This window comes from Eubalaena glacialis, chromosome 11 (genome assembly GCF_028564815.1).
Source record: "Eubalaena glacialis isolate mEubGla1 chromosome 11, mEubGla1.1.hap2.+ XY, whole genome shotgun sequence".
NCBI lineage: Eukaryota > Metazoa > Chordata > Mammalia > Artiodactyla > Balaenidae > Eubalaena > Eubalaena glacialis.
Window position 1 is genome coordinate 111,640,750 of NC_083726.1, and position 25,402 is coordinate 111,666,151.

At 47.0% G+C, this 25,402-nt stretch overlaps 1 protein-coding gene across 1 annotated transcript in view; it reads left to right on the forward strand.

The window, feature by feature from the left end:
• The window catches only part of ANO2 (anoctamin 2), a 347,350-nt gene that overhangs the window by 245,187 nt on the left and 76,761 nt on the right, over positions 1–25,402 (forward strand). Inside the window, exons 15-16 of the mRNA XM_061206693.1 lie at positions 12,608–12,682; positions 22,260–22,455. Coding sequence (XP_061062676.1) covers positions 12,608–12,682; positions 22,260–22,455 — 271 coding nt within the window. The remainder of the gene's footprint in view (positions 1–12,607; positions 12,683–22,259; positions 22,456–25,402) is intronic.

Consider the following 25,402-nt stretch of genomic DNA (forward strand, 5'->3'; position numbering starts at 1 on the left):
GTGGCTACCCCCTTAGAGCATCATTGTGGTACAGAGGGAATAGATGCAGAGGGGAATGCAGGGCCATAGATTTCCTTCCGTATCTGTTGAGTAGGAAAAAAATTGGAATTACAAGTATTGAGCCTGAAGAGAGCAAGAAAAAAGGGGGGATTTCATGAACAACTTCAAGTTTGTAAACGATGTTCTACAGGCCAGTTTTCCATTCTGTGGGCTAGAAAAGCCCACAGAAGGAAAAGCCCCCGAAGTGAAGCTGGAGGCTTGTCGGTTAGACTAAGAAATAGTGTGTGACCTAAAAGGACGAAACACACCGGAAGGAGCTAAGTGACTGAAGGGTCTCTGTCACAGGTCTTCATAGCGAGCCCAGATGGCAATGGCCCCCTTGCCTAGAGGCAGGGGGTGGGTCGGAACACAGCTGAGTACCAGTCAGACTGATACTCTTCCCTGTATTGTTTTCCATGCAAAAAGCTGTCCTTATCGGCACATGCCCGTGGGACATGTACTTGACTATCTTTTCAAGTTTATTTTTTATTGAAGTATAGTTGAATTACAATGTTGTGTTAATTACTGCTGTACCGCAAAGTGACTCAGGTATACATATATATGCATTCTTTTTAAAAAATATTCTTTTCCATTATGGTTTATCCCAGGAGATTGGATATAGTTCCCTGTGCTATACAGTAGGACCTTGTTGTTTATCCATCCTATATATACTAGTTTGCATCTGCTAATCCCAAACTCCCAATCCATCCCTTTCCAACCTCCCCACCCCTCCCCCTTGGCAACCACCATTCTGTTCTCTATGTCCCTGATTCTGTTTCTGTTTCATAGATAGGTTCATTTGTGTCATACTTTAGATTCCACATATAAGTGATATCTTGTGGTATTTATCTTTCTCTTTCTGACTTACTTAGTATGGTTATCTCTAGTTGTATCCATATGGCTGCAAAGGACATTATTTTGTTCTTTTTTATGGCTGAGTAATATTCCATTGTATATATGTACCGCATCTTCTTTATCCATTCATCTGTTGATGGACATTTAGGTTGTTTTCATGTCTTGGCTATTGTGAATAGGACATGTACTTGACTATTATTCTTAAAGTGTGGAAAGGCTACCATGAACTACCTGCATTTTCTCCTTAGGTTTTGGCACTGGTGCATCATAGCCCAAAGCAGGGGCACAAAATTGTTTTGTGGGCTCTTCCTGTGTGAAACTAGATTTGACCCACCAGAGACTAAACACTGCACCTAGATGAGCTATGCTGTCGTTTCCAAATCAGTTCTCACCCACTGAGCCACACATGCAAATGCTTTCCGCGAGCCAGGCTGATCTCAGTGCTGGAGGTCCAGGGGGGAGCTACACACAGAGGCTCCCTGTCCTCATGGAGCTTCCGTTTCCCTAAAGGAGGCGGAGAAAAGATAAATAAATACATGAGATAACTTCAGATAGTGATAGTGGTGATAGAGAATAATAAGGGCCAGGGGATGGGCAGGGGCCTTGGGAAAGACCTCATTGGAGGGGCGATGCTAGAATTTGAGAACGGAGCAGAGGACCCAGCTGGGTAAAGAGGTGGAAGAGGAGAAATCTTATGAAGATCTTGAGCTTGTCATGTTCAATGAACAGGAACAAGAAGGAAGCCGGTGTGGCTGGAATGGAGTAAGAAGGGATTGAATGGTCGGAAATGAGGCTCGAGAGGGGCCAGAGTCCAGGTCATGTCAAGCCTCGGAGGCCACGGCATTGGGTTTAGATGTATTCCAACCCCTGAGTCCATGGTCATTTGGCTTAGGTCTTTGTGTGATGTTCTAGATTAAGGCTTCAGGCATATAGTACTCGCGGATGGTGATGATGGCTTTGGCCCAGCCTCCTCCTTTCACAGGCAAGGAGGTCTGGAGAGGGGCAGTGACTTGGCTGCCCTGGGCTCTCACACGTTGTTAGGGGCAGCCTGTCTGAGGCCCGTTTTTCCACTACCACAATATGAAAGGGGGTCCCCTTCAGAGAGTGAGTGGCGAGGGGGTGTCTGCAGTCCGAATCCAGGCTGGGCACACGATAGGGCAGTTGGGATTGGGCTAAGGGAGGGAGAGATGCTCAGCCTAGTACTGGAAGCTAGGAAGGCCAAGGCTGCCTGCTGGGAAACAGAAGAAGTGAAGCAGCAAGCTGTCTGGGAGGGCAGAGGGAGCCGAGTAAGCAGGCTGGACCTCAGGAGGGGAGGGAGGGAACCAGACTCTGTGTTTCTGTGTCTGCTAAAATAACCAAGCGGTGGGAGGAATAAAGAATGTTTTCCATCTGAGCCACAAATTACACTGCGCTCTGCCCTGGGCTTCATCCATGCCTGTAGCCTTTGGTGCCGTGCCACGTGACTGCCTTGTACCCCTTTGCCAGGATTGCCTTCCTAGATTGAGGCCCTTCCCAAAAGTCCGTCTCTGTCTCTAGATGACTCTGGGGGTCAGCTACAGGTAAGCCCACAGGGCTGAGGGGTAGGACCTGGAGGTTCTCAGCCCAAGAGGCTGTGTATGCTTGGGCTGTGAGGACCAACACCGTGCCGGGGACGGATATCATGGTGACTGCAGGGGGGCCCAAGGTCAGTGAAGGGGAGGGATGTGCGGTCAAATGCTGGCCTCACTTTTGTGATCAGTCCATGAAGACTTCCTGGAGGAGGAACTATTTTAGGAGAGAGAACTAGAGAGAGAGAGAAGGTGGTGAAGTTGGTGGGATCTCTGTTTCTAGCGTAGGTGCTGTTTGTGAGGGGTCTTGAAGACTCACCCAGCAGAGGGAGCATTGAACAGCTGTGTCTGAGGGCAGAGTGGGACCAGGTCACATAGGACAGTTATGTGGCTTCAGAACAGGAAGAGTGGCCCCCGGATCTGTGCCATAGGAAGCATTGCCCAAATTGAACTTGGGATTTCCATGTCACTTTGACAAGGAAACTTCACTTAATGTGTCCCGCTTAGGGCCAGGGCCCCTGGTGGATGAAACAGTAATGATGGTGATGGTGACATTAGGTAACAAGTGTTGGGTTACCTACACTTGTGTGTAGCTGCCAGGCGCCTGTGCCAGGCACAGTTCTATGCACATTGCCATGTGTCACCTCATTTCATCTTCACGGCAGCAATCTTGTATGGTGGGTACTCTTTTTGATCTCTTTTCTAGGGATGAGGAAATTGAGATGCAGAGAAGTTGGCACCACGCCTGAGGTCACAGAGTCAATAAGCTCAAAAGCTGGGAATCCAACCCAGGCAGCTGCCTCCAGTCTAGACATTGAGAGGCTCCTGGGGCACCACTGACTCTTCTAACCAGGTTGATGGGATGCCCAGCTCTAGCAAGGAGGAAGAAAAAGGGAATGAGGAGAAGGAGAGAAAGCCAATAAATGAGTAAAGAATTTTTTTTCACAAATGCAATTTTATGGTCCCATTTCACAGATGGCTGGCCCCAGCACTGAACCTCACTATCTTTTTCTTCTTTGTTTTATTTAACATATGTCTGGTGGGCTTCAGAAATTTATAGCATAACTCCTACCAGTTTATAGCTTTTATTTAGTGAAAGTGGCCTGAATTCCATCTCCGCCCTCTAACACATGCCATCCTGGGAGTGGCTGAATTTATGACATTGGCTGCCTCAATTATTAATCTCCACCTGAAACTGTGCTGAGGGGTCCCCCACACAAAGGGATGCTCTCAGTGGGCCTGAGAAATGAAAATGCATAAAGCTCATTAACCCTTGAGACCTGCAGCCACACAGCAGAGCACACTGTGGCCCCTCACCTGCTCCCAGAGGCCAGGAGTCCCTGGGTCTTCCTGGATTCTCGTCTCTGACAGTGTCCCAAGGACCCTCCAGTGGAAAAGTACCTTGCGCTTCTTCTCATCATCCCGTTCTTCTGAGTGTTTCACCCCTTCTCAATCCACCATCCTCCACGTCTTCCATGTAATTTTGTCTCCTCCAACCAGCCAGGCCCAACTTGATCCATCATGGAGGCATCCGGCACAGAAACTTGGGATTGGTGCTTAATCAACCTTTGACCCTTACTCAGACACAGTTGAACCCGGATCAAGACTTTTCTTTAGTTCTCCACCCAGACCCCATTTTATGTCAGCCTCCCAGTCCTACTCTTCCATGGTACCTGCTCTCATCTGTCATGCAATTTAACCAGCCCTGGTTTACTCACATCATTATGATTTCCCTCAGAAGCCCCATCCAGGCACTGCCCACCCTTCCCATCCCCAGTTCTCCATGGTTTTTCCCCTTGACCAGAACAGGGTTTGGCTTCACTTACTTCCAGGTTGATAGGAGACCTCCATCTGCTGTAATGGTTGGACCCCTTGTCTTAGGAAATCAGGCAGACAAAGTGTCCCAGAAGACAGGGATGAGGAACTATCAGATTCCCACCTACCGTTGGCCTCGGGAATTCTAATAGTGTCCAGGCCATGCCCTGCTTGCCACCTGGCACAAAGAGGGACCCAGGCGAGGCTGGTTAACTGTCCCCAAGATTGTTTTCAGAGTTGAGGCTCATGAACTGATAGGAGACACATTGATTGCACATTTATTGAGCTTACACTATGTACCTGCCACAGTGCTTAAATGCTAGGCATATGGAGATGAATAAAACCTGTCCTCTGCTCTCCTGGAGCTGACAGTCCGTGAGGAAGAAAGAAAATCAACAGTTACAGAAAAAATTATAGAGGGTAATGAGGCTGGAGATGTGCAGGGCCTGAACGATGGCATTGGCATTGGCAGTAGAGAGGAGAGGCATGGCAGACGGGGGGCGGGTTGTTGAAGGGGACAGACTCTGTAGGACTTGAGGCTGGTTGAGGTGACTGTGTGGGAGGGAGTAGCCCGAGTGAATGCCTCAGTTTCTGGCTTTGTCTGCTCAAAGGTTCAGTTCACTGAGTTAGGGAATATAAAAGGAGAAGAAGGAGGTTTAAGGGGTGAGTTGATTCATTCTTTGGGGACATTTTGAGCTTGGGACATCACGCTGAAGATGTCCACTAAGCAGTTGGACAGATGAGTTGGGAGCTCTGCTGAGAGCTCTGAGCTGGAGATAAAGATCTGTGATCCTCAACACGTGGGTGGTCAATAAAGCCAATATTGTAGCCAGGAAGAGGGTATGGCGACGGGGTGTACTAGTACTGAACTCAGCTCAACCCTTTGTTCCCAAAACTTCTTAAGAAAGTAGACTACGGCAGCTCTCTCGCTCCTCCCCTTCCATCCACTTTCCCATCGTTGTTTTTGCCCCGATATTCCTTTGAAACCTTCTCACAGGTCACAGATGACCTTCATGGCAAATTCTAATGGATGCTTCACGGTCTTAACTCACTTGATCTGTTAAGAAAACATGTGTCCACTTCTTGAACCTTCCCTCCCCAGGCTTTGGTGGCACTACTCTTCTAGTTTCCTTCCTATGTTGTGGCTACTCTTTGGTCCACTTATTTCTTTAGCTGGCAGAGCCCTGAAGAGGCAGCCTCACATAGGAGGCTGGTGAATGCAAGCATGGACTCAGACACGCTAGACTCCAGAGCTGCAACTTATTAGCTTGTGACCAAGTTCCTTAACCTTCCGGAGCTCACGTCCTCTGGCTATAGAATGGGGATAATATAACTTCAGGGGCTGTTGCATGAATTAAATGAGAGATGTCTCAGACACTTAGCTGATTGTCAGTCACATCATAAGCAATTTAAAGTTGTAGCTCTTATTGTTCTGTGTGCTTATAGGCTGAATGGCAATGCCCAGCAGGAAGGAGATGGTTTGAGTGTGGTTACCACAATCTGATCCCCTGATTAGCCATATCACCAGCACCAGCACCAGCACTGCCTGGAAACTTGTTAGGAATGCAGAGTCTCAGACCCACTCCAGATCTGCTGGATCAGAATCTCTGAGGGTGGGGCCCGGAAATTTGTTCTAATGTCTCAATATGCATGCTAAAGGGTGAGAACACTGGTTTAAGGTAAGGAGTGAAATCCTTGAGCAAAGTATGAGATCCGAAGGAAAGGTGGAGAGACTGGCTATCAACAGGAGAGGAGGGACATCTCCCCAAGTGAGACAGGAAGGTCATTGAGTTAACCTTCTCCCCTGCCTAAACTCTGCTACTGTCTACACTCTGCCCCCTTGTTACCCTGACCCACTGGACAGTACTATGTGTTATGATACGTTATGACAGCTCGGAGCTTTTGCACCTGGCACTTTCTCTGGAATACCTTCATCTCTCTTTTCATCCTGGAAAACTTTTTTTTAAAATTTATTTATTTTATTTATTTATTTTTGGCTGCATTGGGTCTTCATTGCTGCGCGCGGACTTTCTCCAGTTGTGGTGAGCGGGGGCTACTCTTCGTTGTGAAGCGCGGGCTTCTCATTGCGGTGGCTTCTCTTGTTGCGGAGCACAGGCTGTAGGTGCGCGGGCTCAGTAGTTGTGGCTTGCGGGCTCTAGAACGCAGGCTCAGTAGTTGTGGCGCACGGGCTTAGTTGCTCCGCGGCATGTGGGATCTTCCCGGACCAGGGCTTGAACCTGTGTCCCCTGCATTGGCAGGCAGATTCTTAACCACTGCCCCACCAGGGAAGTCCCCATCCTGGAAAACTCTTATTCTTTAATCACAAGTAAAATGTCTCTTCGTCTTTGAAGTCTTCCCTTCTCCCTCTAGGCAGGTAGTTACTCCCTCCTCTGTGTTCCCGTGACATGTGTCATATCATCTCATGATTTGTGTTTGTCTTTCTCAGTTTCTTTTAGTGGTTGGGGCATTCCCTAAGAGCAAAGAATGTGAACTATTCTTCTCCATATCCGCAGTGCCTAGTGCCAGAACAATGCAGGGTACACTTTTGATGTTCAGTGAATGCTTCCTGCATAGAAACAGGAGTAGTAATAAGTCACAGTTATACAGAACTTACAATTTTCCCAGTACTATCACACATGTGGTGTACTCATTGAGTGCTCAGTAGGGCAGGTTTACCAGTTGTCTGATTGAAGATGAGACTATGAGGGCACAGAGAAATTAGATAATATGCCCAAGGTTTCTCAGCTAATAAAGAGGTAGAGACAGGGATGAAGCCCTGGTCTTGTATTTCCAAATTCACCATTTTTCCCTCTCCTTGACACTGCCCCCCAAATATTTGCAGGAACAGAGGCTCAATGTCTGAACGTTCTAATGGAAACCAGAGCCTATCTATTCACAACCCTCCGATTATTAGCTGGAGGGGGTGAGACAGGTGACGATGATGGTGCTTGGCTTCCTGCCCCTTGTAGCCTTCCCCAAAGAAAGAGGACCACAGCTGGTTTCCTTTGAAGCCCAAATCCAGTTCTGTCCCAGGCATGATGCTTCCTGAGCAGTAGGCATTTATCATCTTCATTCTCCTCTACTGAGTTCAGAGCAGTCTGCATTGGTTTCACATTGGTGTAACAGCATCTCTTTTCTACAGCCCTGCTTTAAAGTAAATCTAAAACGTTATAAAAATCTGGATTAAAAGCTTGGAGGAATCTGCAGATACTACCTCATCAAGGAGGTAGACTGTAACTCCCTACCCCTTAAATGTGGGCTGTACATAGTGACTTCCTTCTGAAGAGTAAAGTGTGAAAAGGGGGGAAAAGAGTAACTTTACAGCAGGGAAACCTGACGAACACTTACCTCCACCAAGCGATCTAGGTTAACATCGTGAGTCACAGGTCATATTGTAGTCTGTCCCTTTGATATGATGAGATGAAAATGATACTTTACCTCTGTGGTCTTCCTCTCCCAAACCCATAACTTCAGTCTAATTAGGGGAAAAACTTCAGACAAGCCCATATTGAGGAACATTCTACAAAACCCTTGACCAATACTTCTCAAAAATGACAAGGTCATCAACAACAAGAAAAGTCTGAGAAGCCGTCATAGTCTAGAGTTGCCTAAGAAGACTTGGTGGTTAAATATAATGTGGAATCTTGGATGGGACTGGAGCAGAAAGGGGATATTAAGTGAAAACTAAGAAAATCCAAATAAAGTGTGAACTTTAATTCATAATAATGTACAAAATTGGTTCATTGGTTGCAAAAAATGTACTCATACTAACATAATAGGAAAACTGGGTGCAGAGTGTGTGTGTGTGTACATGTGCATGTATATATATATATAGATATGCACACACACACACATATATGCACACGCACACACATACTCTGTACCGTCTTTGAAGCTTTTCTGTAAATCTAAAACTATTCTAAAATAGAAAAGTTTATTTAAAGCAAAGAAAGTAGAGGAAGGAATTCTCATATGTTCCTGGTGAAAATGCAAAAATAGCACGGCCATTTTGGAAAACAGTCTGGCGGTTGCTTATAAACCAAATATACACTCAACCCATGATTCAGCATTTCCACTACTTGGTATTTCCCTAAAACCTATACTCACACCAAAACCGGTACAGAAATACTTCCAACAGCTTTCTTCATAATTGCCAACAACTGGAAGCAATCCAAACATCTGTCAGCCAGGGGTGGTTAAATGAAACATGGCATGTCCATATGGTGAAATAGTACTCAGCCATAAGAAGGAACAAATTTCTGAGAATGTAGCAGGGGTGAGTCCCAAATGCAGTGCACTAAGTGAGAAAAGTACACTAAGTGCACTAAGTCAGACTCAGGAGGGTCCATACTGTGTGAATTTACTTCCATGACATTTTGGAAAAGGCAACACTAAAGGGACAGAGAACAGGTCTTGCCAGGAGCTGGAGATTGAGGGAGGTGATGGACCACAAAGGGACATGCGGGCAGTATTGAGGGGGTGATGGTCCTGTATCTTGATTGTGGTCATGGTTACATGACAATACATACGTGTTTATCAAAACTCGCAGAACTGCACACTAATAAAGGTGAATTTTACTATATGTAAATTCATACCTTAATTGAAAAAAATACCAACTCAGGGATGATTGGCCACTTTTCAAGGTTGCCCTCCAAGGGATTTGCTTGAATAGTAGTCTCATCTACTGCGTGTACAGTGATTGCATTTCCAGCCGTTCAGTTTGTCAGAAGGACACTTGTGTGGTTTTATGTGGGTGTCGCCATGCTGCTTCCTGTTTGGAGACTCAGAAGTGGGAACCGTAGTCCAGGGACAAGGACACGAGCATGGACGACAGCGGGGCTCATGGCTTCACAATGGTGAATTAGCTGAGTGCTTCCTAGCCACCTGCTTCTGATATAATCGTGAAGCTGATTAGACCTTACTTTTGTGTGATGCCTTAGAGTTGACAAAGCTCTCTCCCAGGCATTCAGCCATGGGACCACACACGACCTCTGCTACGTCGGTGGGACAAGTGTTATCATCTCTGTGTTAAAAGGAGAGGGAGTGGCTGAGAGTTCTCGCTTACCTGTGTTTGCAGGTGCACTGGCTTGGTCCCTCCCAATTAGGGTTGGCTAATTAATATAAAACGCATGGCAATTTGGTGCAATAGATGTCACCATTTATACATTCTACAGATAGGGAATATAATTACTTTACAGATGAGGAAATGGAGGTTCTTGGAATTTCCCAAGGTCACTTGACTAGTAAGTATTAGAACCAAGAGTTGAATTCAGAAGTTCTGGTTCCAAGTTCTCCTTTTCTTGTACCATCCCGTAAGCTGGTTATGTGACTTTCACACAGAGCGTAGTTAACTGGATGGTATTTTGCCATGAATCTTCACGTCTTTCATGTGCCAGTGACTGGAGATTCTAATTAGCTTCTGTTACCAGAGCCAGTTATTATACATAAAGGCCACTTGACTCACTGTCATCTTTACTAGTAACGTCGGGAGCTTGGAAGGCAGTTTGTAATCTCTGTGTTCTCTCAGCGCTTGTGTTTGGAAAGTGTCTGAATGTAGGAGAACTGTGTGTATGTTGGAAGCTATCACTTCTAGAAAAAAGGGCTCATCGGTGTAAACGTGGGTGGAGAGTGATTTTTCAGCAAATACCAGAACATATATATCAAAGTGAGTATTGTTCTTTAAGATAGTTGCTTTGAGAGGACGTCGAATTCAGTTGCTTTTTAGTTATGCCTCATTTTTATGCAAAATAATAACACCACCTTCCTTACTAGGATTAGCTCTGAAATCCTTCTCCGTGTTTTGTGGGTGGCAAAGGAGCTTCTTCTGGGCAGGGCGGAGACTTCTCCCCTCTGTGTCCCCCGCATCCGGCCCAGAGCCCGGCCCATCCCAGGCACTCAGACCACGTTTGTTGAGTAGAACAGAACCAAAACTCATTCTCCAGGACAGAGTTGTCATTGCGGGGTAGAGGCTGGTCCGAAGTCACCTCATCCCGCTTGGTCCCTGGCCTGAAGAAGGTGGACGACACCCGGCAGGAACCTTAGCCAAAACCATCTCAGCCGCCGGGCCCCTCCCTTGGGTTGATTAGTCATCCTCTACGATTATACTTATTTCTGAGCCCGTTTCATCTGGGGCCATGATTCCTGCTGTCTGCTTGTATTTCCCTTCCCTCCATCTCTTCCAGGACTGCCCGTCTCGTCCCTGAGGACCACTCTGAGCTTGGTCTCATCCTTACTGACTGCTTTCTCGCCCTTTCCTCTCATTTCACGGACCAAGCACAAGTTTTTTATCTCTCCTTGCCCTGCTCGCCACTCAGGGAGCCCCACTGGGGAGGAACTGGTGACACAGAACCGGTAGCTGGAGTTCCCCCTTCCCTCCCCACCGCTGGTATTTCTGAGCACACCTGGTTTGCTGATCTTTAAGGCAGATCCTCTCATCCCCAGACCGGAGAGCAGGAAAAGAGTCAGAGAATCATCCAAACCTTCATTGTAGTGAGAGAGGCCTCAGGACGAGCTCCACCACACATCCCTATACTTCTTTTCATAATCCCTACGGGGTTATCATCTACCTGCCCATCTTCAGTTTTCCTCATCAGAATCTTAAAGGAAAATACCACTAGTGTGAGTGAAACTAAGAATGAATACTGGAAGAAAAGAGAAAGGCATGCTGGTCCCTTTTGATGTTTGGCCTCATTTGGAAGACTTGCTCCAGTCCTAATAGAAATAGGTTTTTATAGTTCCATCTGTGCATGGTCACGACCTGCAGTGACCTTGTTCTCATTGCGTGATAGAAAGTCTGTTGGGCACAGAGTCTGGAGACCTGATCCTATCAGGGTCAAGGAGAAACTTAGCATACCTTGTTGACATCATGAGTAAATGAAAGCACTCGTTACTGAATGACTGCAGCCTTAATGCTCATTTCCACCCCCATTTAAGCCAGCTCAACCCTGTGCTCAGCTCCAGACACGCCATGAGAAAGACACACCATTCCTTTCCTCAAATCCCCCCCAGGCTCACTCCCAGGATAACCTGCATTCCCAAACTGGCAAGCTCTTTTGGTGTGTGGGTGTCACCATCTCATTAGACTGGGAGCCCCCCAGGGGCAGTGACCATGTCCACGGTTCTCTGTCTCCCCACTGTGCCTGGCCCTAAGGTCTGCACACAGTGGGCGCACAAAGATTTTTAGAAAGAAGGCTTCGAGGCCAAGAAGGCCCTTCGCCCACAGCACAGGCTTTCAAAGACTAGATGGCACCGTTGCTAGAGCTAGATCAGGTGTGCTCTGAAACCGTGGCGAGGAGGGAAGAGAGAAACCAAGCAGGCCCTGGAACTCTCGCTTGCTGACTTAGATTCAGACGTGCTGCAGAAATACAGGGGACCCTACCTCGCCAGCATGGAGGGCTTTGCCATTTTCCTGGCATCCTCCCCAACAGGGCTTCAGATGGTCTCCACAGCAACCTTGAATTGATACAGTATCAGCAGGGCACTGTATCAATTCTAATTTTAAAGAGCTGCAGCTCAGATAAATCAGGTGCCTGGGCTAAAATTATGTGGATATTAATCGGCAGAGGTTTTTACCACTCATACCTTGTTGGCATCACCCTACCAGATGAGGGTCCTTACGGGGTGCTGAAGGAGGATGTGGTCAGGGATATGGTGGTCCCAAGGTGAGCAGCCTGTGGACTGGATCCAGTCTGGTTCTCAGCCAGACTGACAGCAAGGCATCAGCTTAACCTGCATCTTGAATTGTCTGCATTTGTGACCAGGGGAGAACGGTTGTTTTGGAGGAAACAGATGACAACACATACAGGTTCTTTGAACAACAAAAATTGTGGGTAATTTGTACACTTAGGATCTAAGGTCAATGGTCAATGTTTGATTTAAATGATGATCTGTTTTAGGATGCTGCCCTGTGGTCGTTTGTATCTGTCACCTGTCTCTTGTTTTCACCTGCTTCTCATTAAAATAAAAAGGAAACATATAAAACCATCCTGTGCGTAAGCCAGGATGGGGGTCACGACTGTGACCACTTTACAGATGAAGAAATAGAAGGTCAGACACGTTAAGAGACACATCGAAGATCGCACCGCTGATGAGTGGTTGAACTAAAACTTCAGCCCAGTATGAGGCTGAAATCAAATATTGTCCTCTTTTCACCACAGATTTTCCAGGCTACCTAAAAATCACAAAATTAGGAGGGCTGTTGTTGATGTGGAGGGTAAGGCATCACAGACTAGAAAAATACCTACGTAGAGTGATGAATGATTCATAATATTCACATTTATGGAAAATCGAGAGACATTTTATATCTGTTATTTGTGGCGTCTGACGGTCACTGGTCTCCTGTTTCTCCCCAGGATGATGAAGATAAGCTGACCTGGAAAGATCGTCTCCCAGGTTACTTGATGAACTTCACCTCCATCTTGTTCATGGTAATTCCCTGGCGGAAACACCTGCTCGTGACGTGTGCGTGTGGATCCTGCTGTGTGAATGCTGGGGGTGTTAGTCTGTTATGCTGTGGGGACAATGAGGGACTAGTGAAGACGAAGCCACAGTCCTTCTAGAGGGACAGCATCTCCCGTGATAGCCAGGCCATTGCTGCTGTTGGTTACCCGAAGCGGGGAAGGTGATTCCCTCAGACAGAACATCAGCCCTGGGAGGGTCAGTGGCCTTCAGTGGCCATAGCAGGGGGCTCTGTCTTCCCAGCCTTGACCACAGATGTTTGCAGATGGAGTTTCCAGGGGTGGGTTGTGAGAAGGTGTCTCCCACATCGCGGCAGATGGAGACCTTGGAAGAAGGTCTTACCTGTGCAGGGAAGGCGGCTGTAGAATGGTGGTAGCCTGTTGGAGCTGCAGGCAGGCTCTCCCTGGTGGCTGGTGGAAAAGAACAGCTTCTGGAAGCCACAGAAGACAGCCGGCTCGGGCTCTGTAAGCCTGATTCTTTAGCCTCCCTGTAGTTGCTGTGTTTATTTCCCTGTCTTCTCTCTGAGAGTTTGGAAGAGCCCTTTGGAGAGACCCAGATGGTCTCCACTGTGTCGGAGAAGGTGAGGAATGGGCCTGTGATTCATATCTGACTTGATCAGTGAAGTGGTAGTAAGTCATTCCTGGGAGCCGCGAGGGCTGAGACAACAGGAACTGAAGTGAGGAGACCTCGGGAAGGTGAAACTCAGAGGACTGAGCTCGGGGCACAAAGACACCTGCCCCCTGTCTGTGGGTAGACTCCTTCTAGTATTCAAGATGGGAACCTCTGTCCTTACAGCATTTCCAAGCAGGACTACACGTTAGTTGTGGGGTTGGGGAGGGATTGCGTATTCCAGAAATTGGAACTGAAATTGTAATAATTTTCTGGACCCACTGGCCAGAGGTAACTCTGACCTTGGCCTGAGGTTACTATTTCCATTATTATTGCCATTGTGATCATTGAGGACGGGAACCGTGTCCTAATCTCAGAAGTTTAAAAAGTGAAAGATGCATGGGCGCCATCTGCTTCAATACTTCTGAAGTGCAGAGGTGCTGGGTGCCTTGCCAGAGCTTAGAAGTCTACACTTGCGATCTCCTCATTGCTTAAGAAGAGGGGAATTTATTCAAGAGTATGTGGTGAGTTGCAGTGTGTTGAGCTGGAATGGTGTAAAGTTTAATTTAGCACCTCCAAGCCTCCCACAATATGCATAATGTTGTCAAAGAGTTTATTCATTCATTTAGAAAATATTTCATGGGTGCCAACTATGTGCTTGACACTATTCTTAGGCATTGGGCATAGAGTAGAAAGTAAAATAAAATAATCTGTCCCTTAAGGAGTTGACAGATAACAAATACGTGCACAAATAAGAAAACAGATAAGTAAAATAGACTTCCATCTCCAGCAGTGGTAGGTTAGGATATTTGTAGCATCCTATCTTGCTGAAAGTAGCAAAAAATTGTGGATAAATATATTTTTCAGTCTTCTTAAAGCTTGAAGGCCTGACAGGATAGTCAGAAACACTAGACTGAACTCTAAAGGAACATGGGACCAAGGAAACAAATATCTGGGCACTAATGCTGCTTTTACCTTGAGGACATTTTCCCATCTAGGCAAACTTGGGCTTGGTCTTTGGTGGTTTTTATGGGGCAAGGAGGATGGAAATCAGAGGGTATGACTGGCTCAAAGAGAGCTTCTAACAGGAAGTTCTCACCAAATTAAATTGGAACACCAAAGGACTACACTCTCAGAATGAAGATGAATAACTAGCCACCCCCCACCCCCAACTTTGGGACTTCAGAGAAAATTGTTATTTTCTAAGTAGAATAGGGAGAAAAAGGGAAACAAAAGCCCTGTCCCCAAGAAGTGGCTATGGGCAGTCCCCATGGTGGATTTACAGCTTGGTTCATCACAGGAGAGGATCGGGAACCTCAGGTTGTGGACTTGGTCTGGAACTAGCAGGGCTCCCAGGTGCCCAGCAGAAGCAAATACAAGTTCTCTCTGGAGGAAGGCAGATTCATGCTTGGCCTCAAGAAATCCCCCAAAAGAATTTTCAAGGGCAACGAAGAGAATACAACGAAGAGAATTACACAAGAAGCTAAAGCACCTTGAGAAAGAACAATGAGGACAGCAAAGACTAAAGATACTGGAAATACCAGTTACAAGTTAAAACATCAAGCCTGAAAAATCTGCAAAGAATAAGAAACTATTGAAAAAAACGGCTTAGAAGATTTGAAAACCAACCAATAAATCTGCTAGAAATAAATACATGAATATGAAATACATATATATGAATATATAATACATTCTACATGTATATGAATGTTGTATGTATTATACATATATATAAAACAACAAACTAGACACAGCTGAAGAGATAATTTGTGAACTGAAGTATAGGTTAGAAGAAATTATCCATAATGCAGCATGGGGAGGCAAAAGATAAACTATATAGAAGAGAAATTAAGAGATTTGGATATATTGATAGAATGAGATTTAACATACATTTCATTGCACTACTGGACAAAGAGGAAAGAGCAAAGTTAATGAATGAAATATAATGACTGATGGTTTCCTAATCTGCTACAGAATTCCAACCCACAGATTGAAGAATCCCTATGAAACCCAAGCATAAAAAAATAAAATAAATCTACATCTATATTCATCATAGTGAAATCGTAGACTATATGACACAAGAAAAATCTCAAATGCAGTCAGAAAACAAAAGACAAGTTACCTTCAATAAAAAGGCTGTTAGATGGACCATTGATTTCTCATAGCAATTAGAAATGACATGTTATCTTCATGTGCTGAAAAGCAAACAATTACTAATCCAGAATTCTATAACCAGGAAGAATATCATTTAGAAATATCATGAGGATAAAATAAAGATATTTATAGACAAAAACTGAGAGTTTGCCACCAACTGAATCTTTTACTAAAGGAGTTCTAATTATGTGCTTCAGATATGACCCCATATGGAAAACCATAGTTTTAAAAAGAAATGAAGAAGAATCAAAGTGATAAATAAGTGGGAAAATCTGTATGAACCTCGACTGTGAAAACAATAATGATGACGGCTCATGGGGTTAAAAGTAAGGTAGACTTTAAAATATACACAACACTAGTCTGTAAGTTGGGTGGGCAATAAATAGAACAATAATGTTCTAAGGGCCTTGTCTCCTTGATGATGTGTATGGAAGAGCAAAGGCTAGGAAGAGTCAAGACAAGAATCAGGAGGGATATGGTGCTCTACCAATCAGAAACTTACTATAGAACTATAATAAGTATGACAATGTGGTGGTGGGGTGGAAATAGGGAATTAGACTAATAGAACAAAACAGAAAATCAAGAGTCAGATCCACGCAAATGACAATGCATATAAGTGCAGAAAAAGTAGACCCCAAAGAATTTCATCATGGGATGTAAAACAGAGAAAAGTCAGGGATGACTCTGAGGTTTTTATCTTCCAAAGGCTAGAGTTATCCCTAGGAATCCTGGAGTTGCCTGCATGATGGATATAAATCTGGAGTTCAGAGGAGATGCCCAGGCTGGAGCCCTAATCAGATGGTAGAGATGGTATTTAAAGCCATGAGATTGTATGAGATCCCCAGGGGAGTGAGGAGAGAGAGAGAAAAGGTCCAAGGACTGAGTCCCAAGATGCTGTAATGTGAAAATTTGGGAGCACGAGGAAGAGTCAAAAGAGAAGGTTGAAAAGGAAGAGCCAGGGGAGAGGGGAGGGTCCCCGAAGCCAAGAAGGTATTGCAAGGGGAGGGCCATCACTTGTGTCAGATGCCACTGATAGGTCTGGGAGGGAGAGGATTGAAAATAGAGGCTTATCTACTGCCTGAGAGAAGACCTTGTAGCATCATCCTGATCACTGTCTACAACAAGTAGACATCACTATTGACAAACACTGAAAATCAGGTCAATGGAGGGGTATCTCCTCAGTGTTCTAATTTTTTAAAAATTCCACGGGTGGGGCTTCCCTGGCAGTCCAGTGTATAAGACTCCGTGCTTCCACTACAGGGGGCATGGGTTCGGTCCCTGGTAGGGGAACTAAGATCCCCCATGCCGCATGACGTGACCAAAAAAATAAATCAATATTTTTAAAAAATTCCATGGAGACCTTCTAAAGCTAGACTCGAGGGTGGGAAAATTTTTTTGTGTCGTTCCGAAATAATAAATGATTATCTCTTATCTTCCCTTTCGCAACCCCCCTGAACTCCAAATCTTGATACCAACAGGAGACTCTGTATCAGAATCAAGAACTCATTGAGGCACCTCACTCTGCCTGGGGTCCCCCAGCTATCTGTAGCCAGCAGGTGCTGGGAACTGGGAGTAGAGTGGTAGGAAGATCACCTCGTGCAGGCAGGTGCTCTGGACTAGTCCTGGCCTAGGCTTGTTGACTGAGATCATCATGACTAGCATTCCTTTCTACTTTCAGAAGTATTCCAGGTTGGGCAATAAATGGTACAGTCCCCTACCAATTTGATTTTTTAAAAATTCTTAGTTTACACTAACATTTTCCCATTTTTTTTTTTCATTTTTTAAAAAACCCAGTCTTCTCCAGAAAGGGGCTTGGCATTTCCCTAGAACAAGGTGTGGAACCTGAGATAAAGCAGTCAGGATGGTGTTTATAAAAGAGTGTTTTTTGTACGGAATTAGTCAAAGGCATCTATGGCAACGAACTTGAGTATCCGATATCATTTCCTCCTTCACCCCCTGTGATGAAACCCTGGCAGAAGACGCCAGGACCACGACCATGAGGAGGGTTTTAGTGATGCCAGTCTGTCATCAGTTGGGCATATTCTTCATGGGGTGACGAGAGCAAAGAAAAGCCCAGTGCAGTGTTCGTCTTCCTCACCCGTGGGAGAGGCCAGGATGGACAAAGATGAATTTTCTCTTTCTTCTCCAACCCAGTGTGTTGAGCTAAAGTTTCCTTCCTTTTTGAATTAACCCTCTTTTTCTTTCCTTTTTATGTGGGAGGGGATTACCAGAGGCAATGTCCTGCCTCTAGAGCTGGGTGCCTGAGCTTTACTCCCACGCCCAAGACGATCATTGACTTCTGTTTGTATCTCGGGAACCAGCCATCAGAAACCCTCCTCCATCACCTGGATTATCACAGTGATCTCCTAACTCGTCTGCCTGTGTGTTACGCTGTCCCCCGGACAGATCATCAGCCTGTTGATATTTTTCAAATAAGTCACATTACTCCTCTGCTCAAAACTCTCTAAAGGCCTCCCATCTCATGAAGTGTAGCAGCCGACATCCTTATATTACTGTTCCTCCCCTCCAACACCCATCTTCCACTCCCAGTCTCCCCCTTCGCTCACTGCTTCAGCCACCCCCTGCCTGAACCCCCAGCTCTCCGATTTCCTCCTTTAGGTCCTTGCTGAAATGTCACCTTCTCACCTATGCCTTTCCTGACCTTGCCCTGTTTTAAGTTGCAACCTATCTCTATGCTCCCGTTTTACTTTATTTGTTTCTTGAGTACTGATTGCACCCGACATACTGTCTATGTTACCTGCTCATGAGTGTGTCTGTCTTTCCCCACTAGAAGGTCAACGCCACGAGGGCAGAAATTTCTGTCTGTTTTGTTTGCTACTGTATCCCTGATACCCAGAATAGTAACTGGCACACAGTAGGGGCTCAAGACATGTTTCATGAATGACTGCAGGAGAAAATAAATTAATTAAGCAGGTGCCAGAGACAACTTGGTGTGTCAATGATAGAGTTGTTGGTGTGTGTATTTTTTCAAATTGAGCTACTACTGTGGGCTGTGCCCTCAACCGGGCCGCTCTCCTACTCGTTCAGCTGGGGTTGCTCTGCCCTGTGCATTTTACTTGCTCCTGCTTATTCTTTCCTCCAAGCCTTCCCATAGGAAATGGTCCCACAGCTTCTTCTGTGGCGTTTTCTCTGACTAATCCCCCTGCTCTCTGCCCAGAACATTCTAGAAGCTCCTGAACTGAGGCCCGTCACTCTGTCCAGCTGCTACTAGGCTCATCCTTGCTGTCTGTGTGCCATGGTTTTCTCAGCTTCGACTCAGAATGCAAGTCCTGGAGGGTAGGGACCAGACCAGCTCTCCTTCCCATCTCTCTCATAGTGTGAAATTAGGGCTCTGGACTCTGTAGCCTGACTTCCACTGCTATTTGGCTGTGTCCCCAAGTAAAGCTATGGGATTCAAACAGCAAGAGCCACAAGAATGTATTGTACAACCCAGGGAATATAGCCAATATTTTGTAATAACTGTAAATGGAAAGTAACTTTTAACAATTGTATATATAAAAAAAAAAAACACCAAGAACCACAGAGGCCATGATGCAGGCGACCAAGTGCAGGGGGCGAGATTGCCCAGAGCTGAGGGTTGGCAAGTCTTTACCAAACAGGTTCCACACAGGAGGCACCTCTCTGCCCTGGCATGAGGCACAGAGTGTAGTGTAAGACCAATCCCCACTCTTGGCTTAGTTGGGGGACCTGATCACATACATGAAATACGCTTATTGCAGCACAATAAGTGGTCAGAAAATATTTGTTGAATTTAATAAACAAAATCAATAATACAGCCAAAGTGATGAAAATAGTACTGGGCTTGGTGCCAAAAGACCTGTGTTCTAATGTCAGGATGGGATTGTCGACCTTGCAGCCATAGAGCAGGGTTCAAATCCTGGATGGCACTGAATTGCATCTGCAAAAGGCATATCTTGTGTGATTGTTGTAGGGATTCATGCTAGGGCAGATATGGCTCGAATCATGAAATCAAGAGAGCACACGTGGATTAGCTGTTGTTGATGGTGATGTTATGACCATGAGTATCTTGGCTTTGCCATGTACCACCCGGACCTTGGACCAATCCCATTGCTGCTTCTTGGGCCTCAGTTTCCTTGTATATGAGGTCAAAGGCTGGACGTGGATGATCCCTAAATGCTAAAACTCTTTAATTCCTACAGTGATCTAGGAGGCTAGGGTTGTAGTCTATGCCTTGTGACCTTGAGCAAATCACTTCACTTTCCACGCCTGTTTCCACATCTGCAAAATGGTCCTGGGACTGGGTCTGGGTCAGTGCTCTCCAAGCTCTTCTGGCTTGAAAACTGTGAATCTTGAGGTGCTTGTGGGAAACACCAAAGGAGGGGTTCAGAAGTGGATTTCTATAGTGGGATGGAAAATCAAGATCAGAGAAGTTAGGATGGCAGAGCACAGCATCCGAGGGCTGGGGAGGGGCATGGAGGTGCCAAGGAGGGGTGGGGGATGGGGCAAGGGCTTCCCTGAGTGGAGCAGTGCCTCTAGAGGAACAGGAATCTTGTTAAATTGCATATTCTGAGTCAGTAGGTCTAGACTGGTGCTTGCCATTCGGCCTGTTTCTCAAGCTCCCAGCTGAGGCAGCAGGTCCAAATCACACTCTGAGTGGCAGGGAAGCATGTTCTTACCCCAGCTTGGCCTCTCAGAGAAGGAGGATAGAAGCTGATCTCCTCCCCACCCCCTGAACCCCAAGGCAAGGGATGTTTCTGGCATCGTTGTTTTCCCCGGTCATCCCCCCACACCCAACCCCAAAGAGACACACACACAGTCGCCCTTCGATGCCCTGGCACGCCCCGCATCAATACTTCCATCATTGACCTTCACTGCAAAAGCGATCTGGGGGGAAAAGAATCTCACACCACATTTTCCAGGCCCATACTGTCTGGCAGTGACAATCCCAGAGGACAGGGAAGTGCAATGTCTACATTGTTGGAGGGCGGTGATGTCATGTCCAGGTTTCCCCACGTCCATGGTAGTCATCCCTCCCCGGTCCTGGAGGCTGGGGTTCTGCTGCGCCCACCTGCACCCCCATCAAAGGAGGGGCCTCCCCATGGAGTGTTTTTCCCATCTAACCTCTCCTCCGCCCTGACTGACACACACACACACACACACACACCCCCTCTACCTGGAGGCTGCTGCCATCCTGCCTTTCTTACAGAGGGCTTCTTTTTCTCACCGTGGCCACAAGGCAAGCACTAATGTTTGTGAAGCACATGGGGACACACTGCTGAGGCTGCCACCAGCACCCCCAGAGGTCCGAAGACTTCCATACAGGGACACATCTGCAACCCATTCCCCATCACAGCCCACCGGAGTGTCATTCACACTGCTTGCAAAGCACTGCCTAGCCAGAGTCCCCTCCCCACTCCTCTCCTCCCCTCCCACACTTCCCTTCCCTTTTTTCTAGGGAGGGGACGCCCATCGTCCAGGACAGTGTGTTTTTTCAGAGGAACCTTTCACCTGCCCCGTTCTCTCCCCATGTTTTCCGCTTAGTCCTCCACAGCCAGCACCCACCCCCCTTCCCCACCCCAGAAGAAATGTGACCTGAATCTTTCCTTTCCTGCAGAAAGAATTCTAAGAAAGAAGACTCCACTGGACAGAAACGCGTTAGAACGTTTTGCTCTGAGCAGGGCGCACACCTTGCTCTTCCCTCTCAGTCCTCTGCCGGGCACTGTCTTCTCCTCACATCCTTGTGCTGCATGGAAATGGCCCTTCCTCCACTGTGGTGGGAGGGGAAAGGGAGCTGGTCTCTGGGAGAGCACCTTATTATTCTTAGGTTCCGGGAAAAGGAAATGGGGCTGGCCCTCGAGGTCAAGGGGCTGGTAAACTTGCCTTCTAAGCATAGTGCCAGAGATCGCTGTGCCAGTGAGAAATCTGAGTACTCCCCTGCAAATTACCTGGTAGAGAAATCTTAGAGCGATGCTTTATTCACCCTGAGGACTGAGAGTCTAAAAGTCTTGCTCGGGGTTTCTTTCCCTTTCTTCTCCTTTGGGCAGCCTTCCTGCACCCACCCCACCAAGCTCTGACCCCAACCCTTCCCAGCTCAAACATCTTCAAGGGCTCCCTACTGCCTTTCATCGAAGGCCCGGCTGAAATCCACTAGCTCCACAAACTCTTCCCCGAGCCCCTCTGTACTCTCAGCCCTGTTCACAACTACGCTCTTCACACGACTACATTATTTACTATTTATTATTTGCTCTTTACTCTGGTTGAACTTATCCCCACAGTAGATTGAAAGCTCCCTAATGAAAGGAATCACACCACGCTGTGTCGCACACTCTATCATATCCAGCGTTTCAGTCGTCGTTTCTCTCTCTTTTTTTTTTTTTTTACTTTTTTAGATATTAGTTTTTATTTATAAGACTTCTAAACAGGTTTTACAGTTTTTTGTAATTGAATGAAAGACTCTTTAAATTCTATGGTGCTTTACAATTTTCAGAAGTTTCACACACGTGACTTCATAGAATCCCATAATAACCCTTTTCTCCCCCTACCTCTGTATTCCCCACCCCCAATGGTAACCTTAGTTTGTGGGTGTGTGTTATAGGCCATTTGGAATCTGATAAACATGAAAGACATTCTCCCCTGGAAAATGCCCCCGTACTGGGAATTTGCATGAGTTCCGAGGTTGGCAGTGCCTCGTTGCCCACCGGTGGACTCCAGAATAATAGCACCCGACGTAGCAGACTCAAGTAATAGGTGGGCAGTAATTACTGTCCGCTGACGTGTGACTCTCCCTGTTTTCCCGAACAGATTGCCCTGACGTTCTCCATTGTCTTTGGGGTCATTGTCTATCGCATCACAACCGCTGCTGCTCTGTCTCTCAACAAGGCCACACGCTCCAACGTCCGGGTGACCGTGACAGCCACGGCGGTCATCATCAACCTCGTGGTCATCCTCATCCTGGATGAGATTTACGGCGCCGTGGCCAAGTGGCTCACCAAAATCGGTACCGTGTCACCACATTGCATGTTTGCCCGGGCCCCCTTGAGGTCGTCAGTTAAGTGTGTGCAGGGTTTTTGGTGCCAGTGACCCAACATAAAAAAAAAGAAGTCCAGTGCACTTGGAGAAAGGAGGAGGTGCGGGGTGTGTCCTTGTAGCGCCTCCGCCCTGGCAGAAATCCTTCCTGGAACATTCTCGATCAATAGCCCAGGTGGATGGCCTTGTCATCCCCCAAGATTAATCATGGGGTCTGTTCTTTTTAGCTCAGCCTAGAAGCAAGAGGTGTTCAACACTTCCTGCTAAAAAAAGGCAGAGTTTCAGTTCTCCTCGTTTCCCCAGCAGTGTTTATAAAGTTGGGAAAGCCTCTTGACACTTGAGTCCAAGAGGGTCTTATCTATCCCCATATTGTCAGAGGTCCCAACAAATCCACGCATACCCCAGGCCCTGAGCAGACTTCAAAGAGGTGTATCAGGCTTCCCAAGCTTCCAGCCAGTGAGAAATGCAGTGGCCTCAATATTCAGATGTGTCATTTGAGCCACAGGCTGCGGTTGCAAGCAACCGCTTTCTGGCACTTGTGCTTCTTAGACGTCGGGGTGGAGGGCGAGACCCTTTCCTCACTGCCTTCATCCTGGGTGGCCTGGAGGCATCTCTTTCCCTTGCTGAATCCAGGGACCAGCAGTCTCAGCCTCCCACTCACCTCCGGGGAGTTGAATTAATGATGGGATGTCTTTACTAACCAGTTGGAAGCGGACACTTGACAGGGTAACCCCTCTTCAAGAGAGCCTTTCCTGGTGGCTCAGAGAATCAGGAAAGGTTTCACTTATGCCAGTGACTCTTTCAGTGCCTTCCCTGGCGTGGCTGCTACTCACGGTGGGCACTGACGTTGGTTTCTATGTGGATGTAGGCGATTTACCATCTGGCCGTTCCGCCGTCTTTGGGCATTTGCATGTTTATATAGAAGTGTTATCTGTGTCCCTTCATACGTTTCTTAAGAAAAGTGAGCAGAGAATTCCACTTCAGTGTGTTTGCTGGGATACAGGATTCCATGGAAGCACTTGGGACGAGCATCCCACACTCCTGGGGGCTCAGGAGAGGCTCCGGGTGAGGGCATCCAGTGGGAGAGCTTGGAAATAAGTGGACATGGATGTCAGGCATGTGGGGGGAGGAGGGGCTGGGCAGGAGGAGAGGAGGGCTCCCGGCAGAGGAAACAGAATGAGAAATCCGTCACTGAAGGCGGGGATGTGACCCCTCAGGGTCAGGAAAGGCGCAGGGAAAGTGGAGTGTGGGCTGGGCTGGTACGATGGGTAAAATTGGGGGGTCTAAAATCCAGGGAGCCAAAGGAGCAGAGCTCAGCAGGTGGAAGAGAACACGAAGCATGTCCAGGATGCCATTGTAAAGCAATTATACTCCAATAAAGATGTTAAAAAAACAAACAAACAAACAAAAAACCCATGAGCCCATGCGGCGGTGCTCAAGGGTCCTGGCATGACCAGGGCACAGCATGGTGGGGAACTGGGCCTGGGGAGTTGGCTGAGCCCAGATATTTTGGTGGAGGACCTTGAATGTCAGGCTGAGGACTCTGCTTATTTTCACAGACAGTGGAAAAGTATTTGCTGAAGTTCAAAGGGGCATCCAGTAAAGAGTACCATCTTTCTGGCCTGATTACTGAACCAGCTGAGAAGTAAAGCAAAGGCAGATGGAGACAAAAGCTGAGATTTCACCTTTAAAGCTGAAAAAGGCTGCATTGGAGGAAGCAACTTAGCAGGAGAGCCAAATAGGCTTCCTAATCCAGAATCCAGACAGACTGGCCTCCCCGTGGCAGGCAGCAGTGGGCAGGGCAGTCCTGCAGTTCTTAGGACATTGGAGGGGGTGGGGCACGGGACTCAGAAGAGCCCCTCCTGCAGGCCGTTTGCTTCCCCCAAAAGGACAGAGCAGATGCCAGTGTTACTTTCCACACCGACCAATGGGCTAAGCTCTTCCCCTTCTCTCACCCGGGAGGAGAAAAGAGTGAGGTGGGAAGACAGAGCAGGGAATTACAACTAATCACACTCCCTTCGCATGGGGGAAAAGGCAGGAGTGCAAAGAAATGCCCTCCATCCCCTGAACAGCTCCCAACCCAACACGCTGTGGGTTTTTTGTTTGTTTGTTTTTTTAACATCTTTATTGGAGTATAATTGCTTTACAATGGTGTGTTAGTTTCTGCTTTATAACAAAGTGAATCAGCTATACATATACATATATCCCCATATCTCCTCCCTCTTGCGTCTCCCTCCCTCCCACCCTCCCTATCCCACCCCTCTAGGTAGTCACAGAGCACCGAGCTGATCTCCCTGTGCTACGCGGCTGCTTCCCACTAGCTATCTATTTTACGTTTGATAGTATGTATAAGTCCATGCCACTGTCTCACTTCGTCCCAGCTTCCTCTCCCCCTCCCCATGCCCTCAAGTTCGTTCTCTACGCTGTGGGGTTTGAAGAGCATGATGGGGTGGGGGGAACTGTTTGCCAGATGACTCCAGCAGGATGCCACAGGGTGGAGGGAGGCAGGGGGTCTAGAGTAAAGGAGCCTGTTGAGTGTGTGGGCAGGAAGTAGGGAGAAAGGAACCGGAAGTCAGTGATGATGCAGAAACGTCTTCTTGCTGTCCGTCTGTGTTACATTATCCACTTATCTTGCACAGCTCCAGACAGGGGTAAAGATCCAAGATAGAGTGTCGACAATCAAAAACTCATTAACAAGTATTTAGTGAGTCCCTCCCACGTACAAGGCTAGGCAGCTTCTCTTTGTCTTGGCCATGAAACCCTTTCCACACCATGAAGCTGTATCCACTGTTTCTAACAGCTCTCCCTTCCTCACCCAAAAGTTCAGCCTCCTCCAAGCGGTTAAGCCGATGTCCCGTGGTCCATACGAAAGTCTGCGTGCCGGAAAGGAGGTGAAATTCTAACAAGTGCATTTTGTT